Source organism: Cetorhinus maximus, chromosome 14, assembly GCF_964194155.1.
Source record: "Cetorhinus maximus chromosome 14, sCetMax3.hap1.1, whole genome shotgun sequence".
In the NCBI taxonomy this organism is placed as follows: domain Eukaryota; kingdom Metazoa; phylum Chordata; class Chondrichthyes; order Lamniformes; family Cetorhinidae; genus Cetorhinus; species Cetorhinus maximus.
Genome location: NC_135892.1, coordinates 102,067,765 through 102,084,244, shown reverse-complemented (window position 1 = coordinate 102,084,244; position 16,480 = coordinate 102,067,765). Strand labels below are relative to the sequence as shown.

Below are 16,480 nucleotides of genomic sequence, written 5' to 3'. Positions count from 1 at the left end.
CCATTTCTAATGATCTTATGATAATCTCCTGGGGGAGATGAAACACCAGTTAAAAACCTAGGCAAATTGTGGGGTGTTGGGGGTGGGGGGTGGGGGGGGGGGTGGAGGGCGGTTGGAAAATTCCTCTCTCAATCACCTTAGTCGATCAAAACTAGTACCAGAAGATCATCCTGCCCTGATTAATGTTACAGGGCACCTATCTATCTCTTGTACATTTATTGACATTAAAATTGTGAATTATTTAATTTATTAAAATTTGGATGGAATCTGGGAATTTTCCTGGTCATAACCAGGAAGAATAATTAATGTGAAGATTTGATAAGATTTATTTCAGAACAGGCACGTTGACCAGCATGGGGGATCGAACCCGCGACCTTGTGTTTTTAGTGCCACGCTCTAATCATCTTAGCTAAGCAGCTACAAAAAAAAATTAATACAAAGCTCTGAATGTCAATTCAGTTCCATCTAATTGCTGGCGTGTTGCAATTATATAAAAGGTCACTTCAGTGCAACAGCAAAGTGACATTTAAAAAATAAAAGAATGTGTGAATAGAGACATCAGTGACAGAACAACCAAAATAAATTGGTGTGAAAATTATACTCCACCACACTCTGCAACTTCATGGCCTAGAATATCCCTCACTCCGCTATTAACATCAAGCCAGAGACCTTACCCTAGTTCAATGAGGAATGTAGAAGAGCATGCAAGAGCCGGATCAGCCATGTATAAAAATGTCCATGACCTCATGGATGCATTTGTGGGTGGAGGCATGTGATAGCCCACAGAGGTCACCTGTGGAGCCCTGGAAGGAGCCACTGGCATAAAAATTGAGCGCTGTTGTCACTTTCACGGCCACAGGCAGAGGATGCCCTCTAAATCCCCATGGTGCCAAATCCTGCAGCAGCTGGCAGATGAGACCAACCACTTCCCTAGGCATGCGCCGTCTTCGGTGACACTGGTCCTTGGTCATCTGCAGGAATGAAAGGCAGCGTCTGTAGACACTGGGTCTAGCTAGGCGCCAACCAGCGACGGCTCGCAGTGGCTCTTCAGTGGCATGTGCAGGAGCCCCAGCCATCCCTTCCTGAGGGTGCTGCTCCTCTCTCTGTGCAGCCAGGTGCCTGCGCCGCTCTCTTCTCCGCCGTCTCTGCTGTCTGTATGCCATGAGGCTTATAGCTAGTATACCATGCTCCATGCTCCTGATGTAATCCTCCTGCAGGATGAAAGAGAGAGAGACACCTGAGTTAGCTTGGGTGTTCTAAGAACCTCTCTTGGTTAAGTCTGAAGGCCCCTTAACACATCCCGGAGACTGCTGGCCATCAGTTGGATAGCCAGAGTTTAGTGCACTGCATGGCTGCCCAAAATCCCATCCTCCTCTGCCCACTCCACCTGACTGATTGGCAGCAGCTTTGCCCATTGGACTGCATGCTGTGCTCTCAGCTCAGGCGCAGGCATTCTCCTAACCCACACTGCAAGGCTGCACTGTTAGCTTGAACCATGGGGGAGACTGGTCCAAACCAGAATGATGACGTTGCAAAGGGCTGTGAGTGCCTCCACCAGTGACTGCTCCACACCCAGCTTTTGCAAGGAGATTGTACAATGTGTGCAGTCATCCAACTGTTCTGTGGTCCACTAAAACAATCATTAGTTTGCAGTCTGTGCCGGAGGGGTGAAAAGCTCTGGAGCACTTGGTGGCATTTTCATGACTCTGCGTTGTTTGAGTGGGCAGATAAGCTAGAGGCCCAACTCCAACCATGTCAATGTGGTTGCATCAATCGAGTGAAGCTAAAACACAAGATGCCAAATAGCGGAAGCAGCATGCTATGGACAGAGCTCAGCGTTCCCACAACTAACAGATCGAATCAAACCTCTGCAGTCCTGCAACATCCAGTTGTGAGTGCTGGTAGTCAACTAAACAACTAACTGAAGGAGGAGGCGCCATGAACAACCCCATCCTCAATGATGGCAGAGCCCAGCGTGTGAGTGCAAAAGCGTTTGCAACCATCTTCAGTCAGAAGTGCTGAGTGGATGATCCATCTCGACCTTTTCCTGAGGACCCTTCCATAACTGAAACCAGCCTTCACCCAATTTGATTCACTCCATATGAAATCAAGAATCAGCTGAGCACATTGGACATAGCAGTAGCTATGGGCCTCGGCAACATTCCGACTGTATAGTGCTGATGACTTGTGCTCCAGAAATAGCTGTACATCTAGTCAAGCTGTTCCAGTACAGCTACAACACCAGCATCTACCCAGCAAAGTGGAAAATTGCTCAAGTATGTCTTGTCCACAATGCAGCCAATTACCCCCACCACCTCTCCATCCTACCGCATCTGTCTACTCTCAATCAGCAGAAGATGTCATTGACAGTGCTATCAAGCAGCACTCATTCATCAATAACCTGCTGACTGATGTTCAGTTTGGCTTCCGTCAGGACAACTCAGCTCGAGCCCTCATTATAGCCTTGGTCTAAAAATAGACAGAAGAGTTGAGTTCCACTGGTGAGGTCAGAGTGATTGTTTGTGATGTCAAGGCAGCATTTCACTGAATGTGGTATCAAGATTCCTGAGTAAAATTGAAGTCAATAGGAATCAGGGTGAAAACTCCATTTGTTAGAGTCATACCTAGCACAAAGGAACTTAGTTGTGGTTGTAAGAAGCCAATCATCTTAGCCCTGTGGAAATTCTTCAAGGCATTGTCCTTGGCTAAACCAGTTTCAGCTGCTTCATCAATGACCTTCCCACCATCATAAGATCAGGATTGGGGAAATGCGGGAATGATTGCACAGTGTTCAGTACCATTCACAACCCCGCAGGTAATGAAGCTGTCTGTGCCCTTATGCATCAAGAACTGGACAACATTAAGAAGGGGGTGAAATGTTATTGGGCGTAGACAGGAGGCTACAGTCAGCTCAGCCATGATCTTACTGAATTGCATAGCAGGCTTGGAGGGCTGAGTGGCCTACTCCTGCTCCTAGTTCGTATGTCCGTATGTATGTAATCATGGTTGGGCTGATAAGTGGCAAGTAACATTTACACCACACAAGTGCCAGGCAATGACCATCTCTAAGAACCTAACCACCTCACTTTGACCAATTCCCCACTATTAACATCCTGGGATGGGAGGTCACAATTGATTAGAAACTTAACTGAACCAGTTACATAAATACTGTGGCTACAGAAGCAGACCAGAGACTTGGTGTTCTGTGGCAAGTGATTCACCTCCTGACTCCCCAAATTGTTTTCACTATCTACAAGGCACAAGTCAGGAAGTGTGATGGAATACTCCTGACTTGCTTGGATGAGTGCAATTCCAACAAAACTCAAGAAGCTTGACACCATCCAGGACAAAGCAGACTGCTTGATTGGCGTCTCATCTACCACTTTAAATATTCACTCCATTACCAGTGCACAGTGGCAACAGTATATTCTATCTACAAGATGTGCTGCAGCAACTTGCCAAAGCTTCTTTGACAGCACCCAAAACCTCTGCTGCCTAGAACGACAAGGGCAGCAGACAGAAGAGAACACAACCACTGGCAAGTCCGCCTCAAGCCACATATTATAGTGTTTTGGAACTATTACCATTCCTTCACCATCACTGGGTTAAAACCCTGGAACTCCCTCCCTAACAGCACTGTGGGAGTACCTAAAGTGGCCAAGAGGTTGACTCACCACCACCTTCTTAAGGGCAATTAGGGATGGGCAGTAAGTGCTAGCTTTGAAAGCAATGCCCACATCCTACAAATGAATAAAAATAAGGGAAATTTGAAAAAAAAACATAGAAAACCTGCAAATCAGATCTGCAATGAATACTGGAATGCTGGACATACAGCCAGTCTGCAAAGAAAAAACACATTTGGCACTAGAGGGATGCTAAGCAATTTGATTATTGTTTAAATGTGTCATTAATAACAGATTTATTAAATGGGAATATGACATTGTATATTGCATATACTGGGCCTGATTTTACTCTGTGTAAATGAATGAGTTAAATATGGTGACAGCTATGTCTTAGTGAGCAGCACTCTCACCTCTGAGTCAGAAAATTGTGATACCTACTCCAGACACTTGAGCACAAGATCTATGCTGACATTCCAGTGCAGTACTGAGAGCATGCTACATTGTCGAAAGTCTTTCGGATGAGACCCGCCTGTCCTTTTTAGGTGGACGCAAAAAAATCCTATTGCATTGTTTCAAAAAAAAGCAGGGCAGTTCTTCCCAGGGCTGTGTCCAATATTCATCCCTTGATTGACATTGCTAAATGTCAGGTTATCTGGTCATTAACTCGTCGCTATTTGTGGGACTTTGCTGTGCACAATGTTTCCTACATTATAACAGTGACCACGTTTCAAAAGTACTTAATATGGCCATAAAGTGCTTTGAGACATCTCGTGGTCATGATATACAAATGGAAGTCTTTCTTTTACATCTATATGCCAATGTCAATGTAATAGCAAAATGAGGTTTTGCAATATGTCTCCAAATGACATTAAGGGTTGATTTCATAAGGGATGAAATGCCCATTGCTCATTATTGCTTCTGGAGCAATTCATGTTCCTGATGTTAGTTGACTAGGTTGGTGAGGAGGTTCAGGAATTTTGCGATGGTCCACTCAAGGCAATATAGTGTCCACTCAAGGGACATAATTCTTTTTTTAATTAGCTTCAAGTCAAGGAGGAATATAGTTTGAAAGTGGGGAACTGAGGTGCCGGTGACAAAGTTTGAACGTGTGCCTCATCGAAGGTTGAATGCCAAACAAGAAGTCTGACACCACAGAAGCAGTGGTGAGAAGCACAAGCGAGAGAAGTGGTGAAGGGTTAAAGCTGGGTATCATCAGGGTACATGTGGAAGCTGACACCAAGTGTGAAGATGACTTTGCCAAGGGCCTGCATGAAAATGAGAAGAGGAGGGGACCATTGGTAGGTGCTTGGGGTACTCCAGATATCGTGGTGATAAGGCAGGAAGAGAAGCAATTGCTGGAGATGTCCTGGCAATGATTGGATAGGTATGAGTAGACCTAAATAAAGACAGTTTCACTGAGCTAAGTAACAGGGCAGAGGTGTTGGAGGAGGATGGTGTGATCAATCATTCCAAAGACTGAGGGAAGTTGAGGAGGATGGGGAGAGATAATGCAATTGGAGAGGATGCCATTCGTGACTAATACAAAAATAAAACACTGCAGTTGCTGGAGCAGGAAAATGTTGGAAATACTCAGCAGGTCTGGCAGCTTCTGTGAAGAGTGAAGCACAGTTGAAAAGTCATCAACCTGAAACATTCGCTTTGTTTCTCTCTCCACGGGTGCTGCCTGAGCTGCTGAGTATTTCCAGCATTTTCTGCTTTAGGTCATTTGTGGCTGTAGTTAAATATACAAGTGGCATTGGGAGTTTACCTACACTTTCTCTGCCAAACGAGCAAAGGATAAAGGATTTTAAAAACGATTTTAAAACTTAACCAAATACCCCTATGAAATCCAAATAAAAATGATTTAAGCAATGTTATGCCACGGTGTAAGAACGTGTGCGTTGATATATGCTGGCCTGTGCCCCTCGTACCAGTGTTTCTCCCCTGTTGTGTCATAGCACCTACGGCACTATGTCTGGGCTGTAGCATTCCACATCATGTTCCTCTTGGCACTTCAGTGACAAATTATGTCGAGGATATAGAGAACATGAACTTAATGGCCTGCTGCTAAGTGAGAGGATCATGTGGCCTCAACTTGCATCTTTATTAACATTTCTGGAGCTTGCCTCCATCACAATCAGTCGATCTCCTTACTTATTTTCTTTTGACTGTTGTCCCTTAATTGATAACCCAGTAACTCTGCGAGGATGTTGCTTTTTAACTGAATTCCACCTTAGCCACGAGCACATCCTAGTTGGCACCGAATAACATGATGAGAGCTGCTCACTTGACACTTCATTTCACCACACCGTCCCTTAAAACACAGCCTGGATAATGTGGCTGTATGAAATTCCACACCCCCTCCCACTCCTTCTCCTGCAGCTCACTGCGCCACACGCACACAAAACCTGTGCCCCGCCCACTAAGCTGTACATAGCCCTTCGATCGGTGCTGCTGCTGTTGATGCATCTCCTCAACAGGCATGAGCTGCATCAGCAGCAGCACCAGCACCACCAAGAGTACCTGAGTTGTCAGCCGAGACACTTCCAGTGTCCTGTCCCGCTGCCCCTCCGTTCCCAAATGCGAACGCTCAGAAATCACTGATTGGGATTTATTTATTTATTTTTTCTGGAAAAATGGAAGTTAAGCACGACCGACTGCCAGAGGAACCCTACGATCAGCTGAAATTAAAAACAGGACCGAGGGAGGCGTCTCAGAACCCCACTCGAGGGGCTTCTAACTTGTACAGTGCTACCAAGAAGAAGGATTACACTGTTTCAGTCTATCTCAATAACAGGGGCAAAAGCGAGCATGTAAGCCATTTGTTCTATTTTTGGTTTTAAGGTAAAGGGGAGATTTGCAGAGGTAATATATGGGGGTTGAGGGGGGCTATTGGATTGAAGCATGAAATATTTGATAAATAATTGAAATGCTTTAAATAATTAAATTTCTGTGCATGGTATTGGAAGCACAATAGATGATAGTAACAATGAAATCTGTATTTTACTGACCGCAAAGTTACAGGTTCTCTTTGTTTTTGCTTGCAATTATGCCTAAAAATATCCAGGATAGCACAAAGCCCCTGAACTAAAGTTACTTATGAGATGGAACTTTTAACAGTGGCCTCATGCAAGCAGCCAGGGAGAAGTAGACTTCTGGTTGCTGTTGAAGACTGAAGTGTTTTTAAAACACCAAGTGGCAAATGTAAGTCAAGTGAAGAGGAATTCCCCAGGCAGAGTCAGTGCAGAGGGTTGTTTTAACACAGAGCAGCAGTCTTTAACCAATGTAATCCCTGCAAATTCCTAGAATGAGTGGGAAAACGTGCAGTAGTTGATGATACCAGATTTTATTGGGGTGAGGGGAGGGAAGGCAGTTGGGGGTGGGGTGGTAGGTGTTCAGAAGACAAACTGATGGGAGTGAACTTTTAGCCTGGTAACATTACCTCATGCTGAGTTGGAGTGAGTGGCATGTAAATTTATCCACGTTGGGACAAAAATATTGATCAGTGGCATATTTGATGACTTAATTGAATGGAAGCGTCCACTAATTACATTAGTATGTGGTAGGTACAAGCTCTTCTTTCCAATACACAAGAGCAAAATTTTACTCTGTTGGCAGGCTATTCACTGGGCTATAACTCAGTGAATTTCAAGCCAGGTAGCTGCTCCATTCTGTCCAGTTGCATTAAGTGAATATACTGTTTGTTGTTCTTAGCTAATCATCAGCTTTCTACACGACACATCCTATACCACTCAGGTGGACCATGGGATCTTGCCTGTGATTTCCTCATGCACGTAGTTCTCACTCTTGTCCATCATATTAAGTGAGCTTCTGGACTCATTTCCCACAGAGAGGGGTGAAAATCAGAGACCGAGTCACACTTTGGTCAATTATGTCCTCTGGGCTCTGGTGAAGGTCGCCCATCTGAGGAGACTAGGGTTGCCAACTCTCCAGGATTGGTTTGGGGTATCCAGGAATTCAGTATCAATCTCCAGGACGCTGCTGTGTGCAACCTTGAAGAAAAATCATCAGGACACTAAAAAAGATAGTTGAACATTTCTCTTTACCGGATATAAAAATATTGAAAATGGAAAAACACAACAGCTATTTGGCTGACAGTCAAGCATCATCCAATTGGGTAATGAGTCTTTTTGCTTTCCAATTGGTGTAGGAAGGCAGTAAGTCACAAGGATGGATGTGTTAGCTGACTAATGGCTGGAGCATGAGGGCAAGTCATGTGATGAAATCTCCAGGAGTAATTTTAATCACAGTTGGAAACTCTAGAGGAAATCTATAGAAAGGAAGCAAATAAAATGAAAATTCTGATTAATAACTTACTCCTTTAAAGTAAAAAAGAGATTTTTAAGGCACTTTGCAGAGCTGAAAGGGGGAAAGGTGGATACCGAGCAAAAGGAGATATTAGAAGCTTGGTCAAAGAGATGAGTTTTAAGAAGGTGTTCAGGGTGGAGGGGTTCTGAACATAATGCTTAGGTGGTTGAAAGCAAGGCCACAAATGGTGGAGCAAAGGGAGGGCATGTGCAAATGTCCAGAGGAATAGAGTGAGTTTAGATGAGTTTTGTAGGAGGAGTTTACAGATTTGGAGAGGCAAGGCCTTTGAGTGGTTTAAAAAGAAGAATGAAAGATATTCAATTTGAGACATTGGAGGACCAGGTGGAGGATCGAGATGATGGGTAAGTGGGACTTGATGTGAGATAGGAAAGAGGCGGAAAAGTTTTGAATGAGCTGGTTCATTGAGGGCAAAGGTTGGGATGCTGACAACAATAGTATTGGAATAGTCAAGTCTGTCGATGACAGTGCCAAGGTTGAGGGTTTGGGAAGCAGATGGGCTGAAGTAGGAGCAGAGGCAGTTGATGTTACACAATTGGAAACAGGTGGTCTTTGTTTTGGGCAGGATATGAGGTTGGAACCTCAACTGGGGACATGGAACTGGAAACAGTCTTGTGGAGTCATGGGCAAGGGCTTGAAATTTGTGGCAGTGGCTGAAATTTTTTTTTTCTTTATTCTTTCTTGGGATGTGGGTGTCGCTGACAAGGTCAGCATTTGTTGCCCATCCCTAATTGCCTTTGAACTGAGTGACTTGTGGGCAGTTAAGACTCAGCCACATTGCTGTGTGTCTGGAGTCACATGTAGGCCAGACCTTGAAGGCAACAGATTTCCTTCCCTCGAGGGAAATAGTGAACCAGCTGTTTTTTTTTAAACAATAGTTTCATGGTCATCATCACTGAGACTACCTTTCAATTCCAGATTTGATTAATTGAATTAAAATTCCACCAGCTGCCGAGGTGGGACTTGAACCTGTGCTCCCGGAGCATTCTGCCTGGGTCTCTGTTTACTAGTCCAGTGACATTACCACTACACCACCATCTATCCTGATGATTTCAGTTTTCCCATTGGAGCAGCAGTTTCCTCCAGCTAAATAATACTGGATAAAGAGTGTCTCTGCACAGAGGCAGTGGTGAGTTTGAGGGGGAGATGCTGGAGAGGTAGAACTTGGTGTCATCAGTGTGAACATGAAGGTCGACCCTGTGTTTGCAGATGATGTTACCAAGGGAGAGCATGTAAATGAGGAAGGAAGGGACCAAGAATATGTCCTCGCTGGCCTTGAGGTGATGGGAAAAGATGCAAATGCTGGACACTCATTGGCTACAATCAGGTAGTTAAGTGTATAATCAAGCAAGGGGAGTCCCAGTGAACCAGGATACAAAGGAGAGGCATTGAATGCAATAATGTCAGTTGTGTCAAAAGTTGGAAAGGGGCTGAGAAGGACAAGGAGGGATAATATAACATGGTAATAGTCATAGAAAATGTTGTTTGTAACTTTGGTTAGGACCATATTGTACTATTGCAAGGATGGAAACTGGTTACAGGGGATTCATACAGGATGTTTTAGGAGAGACGGGAATGCACCTGGAAGATGATGACAAAAAGTTAGTATGCAGGTACAGCAAGTGATCAGGAAGGCAAATGGAATGTTGTTTATTGAGAGGGGAATGAAATATAAAAGTAGGGAAGTTTTGCTACAGTTTGACAGGATGCTGGTGAGATCACGTCTGGAGTACTGCGTACAGTTTTGGTCTCCTCATTAAGAGAGGACATAAATGCAGTAGAAGCAATTCAGAGAAGGTTCACCTGACCGATATCTGGGATGGGGGTGGTTATCTTATGAGGAAAGGTTGGACAGGTTGGGCCTGTCCATTGGAGTTTAGAAGAATGAGAGGTGATCTTACTGCAACATGTAAGATCCTGAGGGCACTTGGCAGGGAGAGTCTAGAACTAGGGGACACAGTTTAAAAATAAGGAGTCTTCCATTTAAGGTGGAGATGAGGAGAAATTTTTTCTGAGGGTTGAGTCTTTGAAATGCTCTTCCCCCAGAAAGTGGTGGAGGCAGGGTCATTGAATATTTTGAAGGCTGGGGTAGATTGACTCCCTTGTTAGTCAAGAATCTAACGTTATTGAGGGTAGGCGGAATGTGGAGTTGAGGCCACAATCAGATCAGCTAAGATCTTATTGAATGGAGGACCAGGCTCAAGGGGCTGAATGGCCCACTCCTACTCCTGCTCCTAATTTGTATGTATGTTCAAGGGCTTTGGAAAGGGGGAAAAAAAGAGGTTGGAGATGTTTGCAAGAGGTTTGGTTTTTAAGCAGAGAGGTATCAGCAGTGCTTTTGAAATGGAGGGGAACAGTACCTGAGGAGAGGGAACCATTTACAGTGACAGCTCACATGCGGGCGAAGAAGGCAAGCTGGATGATCAGGAGGTCAGTGGGAATGGATTTGAGGGAGCAGGAAGTAGGCTTCATAGATGAAATGAGCTGAGAAGGGAGATGAGAGAGAGAGTGAGAGAGGTGAAAGAGACTAGAAAGAAGATAGAGACTGAAGGCTAGTGTTAGTGGGCAGGGGAGAGATTCAGATTAGTGGGTAAAGGGAAAGGATAGAAGCAGCAGAGGCAGCTGAATGGATTGTCTCTATCTTGATGCTAATGCAAAAATCCATGAGCTCATTCTCGTTGTTGTTAGATGTGAAAAAAACTTGCATTTATATAACACTTTTCATGGCCACTGTCAGCTCAAAGTGCTTTACTGCCAATGAAGTACAGCTTTTTTTGAAGTGTAGTCATGGTTGTAATGTAAGAAACATGGCAGCCAATATGCATTCAGCAAACTCCCACAAACAGCAATGAGTTGTAGAGGAGAGGGGTTTAAGCACGTGGTTGGTAGCGGATAAATTAAACTTAAACACACAAAGTGTTATGATCACTGTAGAAACCGATAACTTTTTAAAAACGAAATGAATTTCCAAAGCAACCAATGAAAATAACCGAAGAATAAGATTGCACATTCTAAAACTTTTACTGTAACAAACAAGCTAAGATCAACACAGATCAAACATTAATTAACAGGCAACTAAAGAAAAGGTGCTTTTGCATTAACTAACTGACTCAATCAAGATACGTCTTACAATTCCATTTTGTTGCGCACAGCACTTCTAGCAGATATGTAGCATTACAAGGACAAGTCCAGTGTTTCTCCCCGCTCTCCAGCAGGCTCGCTTCTCTCTGCCGTGCTAGGTCAAAACTACCAGTGTCCTTTGAAAGTTGTTCCACCCGGTTTGAGTCTTTCAGATCCGACTTTTACCAGCAAGGCCCAGCTCGTCAACTCCTTAAATCTCTAGAAGCCCCATCTGCTCTGATCCCTTCCTTTTGAAGAGAAAACAAACTCTTACAAAGATGCTGCTTCCCCACAACACTAGCTGCTTTGTTCCTCCACACAGTAGTAGTTGCTTATTCACTCTCCCTGTATCTCCCAAAGCAGCTGTCCCTTTACTATGAGTTACTGGGCAGAAATTTCCCCCCTTTGGTGGGGGAGTTGTGAGGGTCAGGTGAGAACCCGATCAGTGCCGCCATTTTACGTGGGCAGGCCAGCTAAGGTCTGCCCAGCGTGATACACACCCAGAAGCACTGTGCGCTCCCTGTGCGGGGTGGGGTGGGGTGGGGGGGGAGGTTCCCTGAGTCGGGGCCTGCGCTCTTTCATGCATGCCTGCAAAAGAGCGCAGAAATCTCCCTGAGGCACGAAGGTGCCTTAGGGAGATTACTTTCACTTATGAAACATTGAAGAAAGGTTTAAAAAAAAATAAAATTTAAGGACATGCCCCCTCATGAGAAACTGTCACATGAGCTGGGACATGTCCATTAATTTTTTCAAAAATTTTTAATTAATAAACCTTTCATCAAACCTCATCCCGCCCGTGGATGAGGTTTCATGAAAAATGTGAAGGCTGCCTGGGCTCTTCGCTTGCCCGCAAACCTTAAGGTTGGACAGGCAGCATTCTTAACAGCTTTAATTACTTTCTTAATGACCTTAATAGGCCTTTGACGGTTTGGCAGGCGCACAGCCAACTTGGCTGTGTGCCTGCCGAACTGACAATCTAAATGACGCGTGGTGACGTCGGGATGCACGCCTGACGTCACCGCGTGTCATTTTACGCATCGGCAAGCTGGCCCCGCCCCCGCCGACCCGAAAATTCTTCCCACTGTGGTCAGGTGTGAAAACTGTCATTCGATTTCAGTAGGTTTCTGCTTGAGTTTCACCCCTGGCAACCAGACCACATAGGCCTGTCTCTGAGCTGGGATGCTTCTGGAATTGCCAATTTTACATTAAGTGAAAGAAGACATTTTCAAACATAATTGCCTTGTAAAGTCCAGCATTCATAGCAAAAGAAGTGTTTAGTATGTTAGTATTGCAGTCTGAAGCTGAGATTCACAAGTCTCATTTTTTACTGGCAGCTTCAAGGCTGCCAGAACATATGTAAATAAAGAGATTATTTGACTTTCACAGTCTCCAAACTGAACACACGCAGGCATTTTTAATTAGACACAATGTGATTATATTCTGGGAACACCTCATCCATTTTCAATTTATGGGATGAAATCTATGACCTCTATTGTCTAATGTTTGCTGTGTACCATATTTGACTTATTTTTGAGAGCTGGGAGCAGCCCAGCTCAAGCAACAGTGCAGCCAAATTTGTGTTCAAGGTCCCACAAACAGCAATGAGATCACAATCTGATAATTATGGATAAAGTAGCATACTGGTTATGTTACAGGACCAGTAATCCCAGAGGCTAATGATCCAGACATGAATTCAAATCCCACCATCACAACTGGGGAATTTAAATTCTGTCAATGAAATAAAAAGCCACTTCAGGTAATGGTGATGGTGAAACAACCTGAGTCTTGTAAAAACTCATCTTGTTCACTTATGTCTTTTAGGAAAGATGTAACCCGCTGGATGTAACACCAGACCCACAGCAATGTGGTTGAATCTTAACTATCCTTTAAAATATCTTGGCAAGCCATAGTTGTACCAATCTGCTACAAAGAGCATAAAAATGCATCAGCATAGTTACCGGACGTGCCCAGTCAACCCTGTAAAGTTCTCCTCACTAATACCTGAGGATTTTTGCCAAAATTTGGAGAGATGTCCCACAGACTATAAAGCAGCAGCCTAATATAGTCATACAGAATCATACTTTTTAGCCATTGTCCTAGACTCCATCACCATCCCTGGGTATGTCTGGTGGGACAGGATAGACTCACCAGAGGTGGCGGCACCATGGTATACCAGTCGGATGGGAGTGGCCCTGGGAGTCATCAATGTTGACTCTAGACCCCATGAATCTCATGGCATCAGGTCAAATAGGTAAGGAAACTTCCTGCCGATTAGCACCTACCATCCTCCTCAGCTGTTGAAACAGTACTCCTCCATATTGAACACCATTTTGAAGAAACACAGAGTACCAAGGGCACAGAATGTCCAACACCAAGAATGGTTCAGTAGCAGCACTGGCTACAGGCTAGGCTTGTGGCAAGTGGTGACAGAACCAACATGAGGGGGGGGAATAACAATAACTTACCGTGTTAAAGGCGCTATATAAATGTAAAACATTCCAAGGCAATTAATGAGAGCAACATTAATTTTAAAAACATTTTTGATATTTTTTGTCACCTGAGCCATAGAAGGAGAAATCGGGAAAGATGACCAAAGGCTTGATCAAAGAGGTACACTTTTAGGGGCATCTTTAAGAGAAGAGAGAGATGAGAGGTTTAAGGACAGATATCCAGAATTTAGGGTCAGACAATTGAAAGCTTAGTGGAGCAATTAAAATCAGGGATACGTGAGTAGGCCAGAATTGGAGGAGCACAAAGATCACAAAAGCATGTAGGGCTGGTGGTAGCTACATAGATAGAGAGAGGCCAGGACATGGTGGGATTTGAAAACGAGGATGAGGATTTAAAGTTGAGGTGTTTTCGAACAGTGAGCCATGAAATTCAACAAGCACAGGAGTGATTCGGGAGTGAGATTTGGAGCAGGCTGAGATATGGGAGTAGCAGAGTTTTTTGAATGAACACAGATTTAGGTATGGTGGAGGATGGGAAGCCAGTCAGGAGCACATAGAAGTCAAGTCTAGTGGTAATAAAAATATGGATGATGGCTTCAGCAGCGGATGAGCTTTGGGAAGGTCGGAGTCAAGTGTTAGGGAGATGGAAATAGGCAATCTTGGTGATGGTGTAGGAGTGCTGTCATCAACTCAATTCAAGGTCAAATAGAGCACCAAGATTGAAAATGGTATTACTCAACCTAGGGCGGTTCCTAGAAATGGAAATGGTGGGCAGGGAATGGAGCACAAGATGGGACTGGATTTTCCTGGTTGCGTTGCGATTCTGACGCTGGCTTCAATTCCAGGTCTGGGTCCTGGCAGTGGCTATGGCAGGATGCGGCTCGCCATCTTCCCGGCAACAGTCAATTGAGAAGTTGCTGCTGAAAACTTCATCTGATTAAGGACAGTGGGCGGACCAGGGAAGTGAGAGAGCCAATGGAAGAGCTCAGAGCAAGGTCCAAGTGGCAGCTCCACCGTGAGAGGTGTGCGCTGCTGAGACAGGCAGGAGACCATGAGGGTGCCTCAAAATGGAGGTGCTTTCTTGTATAAGTTTAAAAATTCCTTATAGTCACAGCTGTCAAGGTGATCAGTGTGGAGGGGGATCCATCCATGGCTGTGGCCATCGCATCCCAGTGAGTCCACCCTGGGCTGATGGAGGGGGGCTGTGGTGTCCTGGGCCTGCCCTCGGGGTTGCCTCAAGTTAAATGATGGGCTGCGGCCTAAGCAGGAACCCTTTCACCGTTGTGAAGATCCCGGCAGTGGTGGCATCCCTCCACCAATTGGCCCAAGAATGGGCCTAATTGGCTACATGCCACTGCTGGCTAGATAGCCTCTGCCACATTCATTTCATAGAAACATAGAAAATAGAAGCAGAAATAAGTCATTTGGCCCTTCGAGCCTGATCTGTGTTTCAATATGATCACGACTGATCCTCTATCTCAACATCATACTCCGGCTCTCTCCCCATACCCCTTGATGCCTTTAGAGTCTAGAAATCTATTTCCTTCTTTAACTATATTCAGTGACTTGGCCTCCACAGCCTTCTGTCATAGAGAATTCCTCAGGTTCACCACCACCTGAGTGAGGAAGTTTCTCCTAATCTCAGTCCTAAATGGCCTACCCTGTATCCTGAAATTGTGACCCCTTGTTCTAGACCCCCCCAGCCAGAGGAAACATCATCCCTCCATCCAGTCTGTCCCGCCCTGTCAGAATTTTATACGTTTCGATGAGATCTCCTCTCATTCTTTTAAACTCCAGTGAATATAGGCATAGTCGGCCCAATCTCTCCTCATACGACAATCCTGCCATCCCAGGAATCAGTCTGATGAACCTTCGCTGCACTCCCCCTATGACAAGTATATCCTTTCTTAGGTAAGGAGACCAAAACTGCACACAATGCTCCAGGTGTGGTCTTACCAAGGCCCTGCACAGCTGAAGTAAGACATCCTTGCCCCTGTACTTGAGTCCTCTTGCAGTGAAGGCCAACATACCATTTGCCTTCTTACCTGCTTGCTGCACTTGCATGCTTGCTTTCGGTGATTGATGTATAACGATACCCAGGTCCCTTTGTACATCAGCATTTCCCAATCTATCACCATTTAAGTAATACTCTGCCATTCCTGTTTTTTCAACCAAAGTGAATAATTTCACACTTATCCATGTTTATACTGCATCTGCCATGTATTTGCCCACTCCCTCAATTTGTCTAAATCACCTTGAAACCTCTTAACATCCTCCTCACTGCTCACATTCCCACCTAGTTTTGTGTCATCAGCAAACTTGGAAATGTTACATTTGGTTCCCTCATCTAAATCATTGATATACATTGTAAATAGCTGGGGCCCAAGCACCCCACTAGTCACCGCCTGCCACTCCGAAAAAGATCCACTTATTTCTACTCTCTGTTTCTTGCCTGCTAATCAATTCTCAATCCATGCCAATATAGTACCCCCATCCCATGTGCTTTAATTTTGCACACTAACCTCTTACGTGGGACTTTATCAAAAGCTTTCTGAAAATCCAAATACACCACATCCACTGGTTCTCCCTTCTCTATTCTGCTAGTTACATCCAGCAAAATTCCACAGAGGCAGAAATGCATCAGATGGCTGACACACGTGCTCTTCCTATTTTGCTCCCTGTTCCGCTTCCTAATCCACCTCCATGAGACTGGAAAATTCAGTCCAGTTGCTTCTTAGACTTAGAAGCTTTCCATGTCTAGTGACACATGAGGCAGCCAAAGCACATGCTTATGTCTGTTTCCGGAGCTAGTTTTTTCTGGAACCGATAGCTTGAGGGGCACCACTTCACAGCAAGCATGGCTGACCAGGAGATTCTCCCGCTCTTACTGCTTGCCATAGGCATATCGGAAGGAATTACAGATTGATAACCAACCTGTTT

General features: G+C 44.7%; 1 protein-coding gene across 2 annotated transcripts in view; it reads left to right on the top strand.

Moving 5' to 3' along the window:
* Window positions 1-6,040: 6,040 nt before the first annotated feature.
* The window catches only part of LOC144690164 (inactive phospholipase D5-like), a 116,630-nt gene continuing 106,190 nt past the window's right edge, over window positions 6,041-16,480 (top strand). The window contains exon 1 of one of the 2 annotated variants that reach the window (XR_013578780.1): window positions 6,041-6,436. Coding sequence is in view for 1 of the 2 variants with exons in the window: in XM_078557617.1 (XP_078413743.1) it covers window positions 6,260-6,436 (177 nt within the window). In the remaining variant the exon portion in view is untranslated. The remainder of the gene's footprint in view (window positions 6,437-16,480) is intronic. The other variant, XM_078557617.1, reaches the window with a different exon arrangement.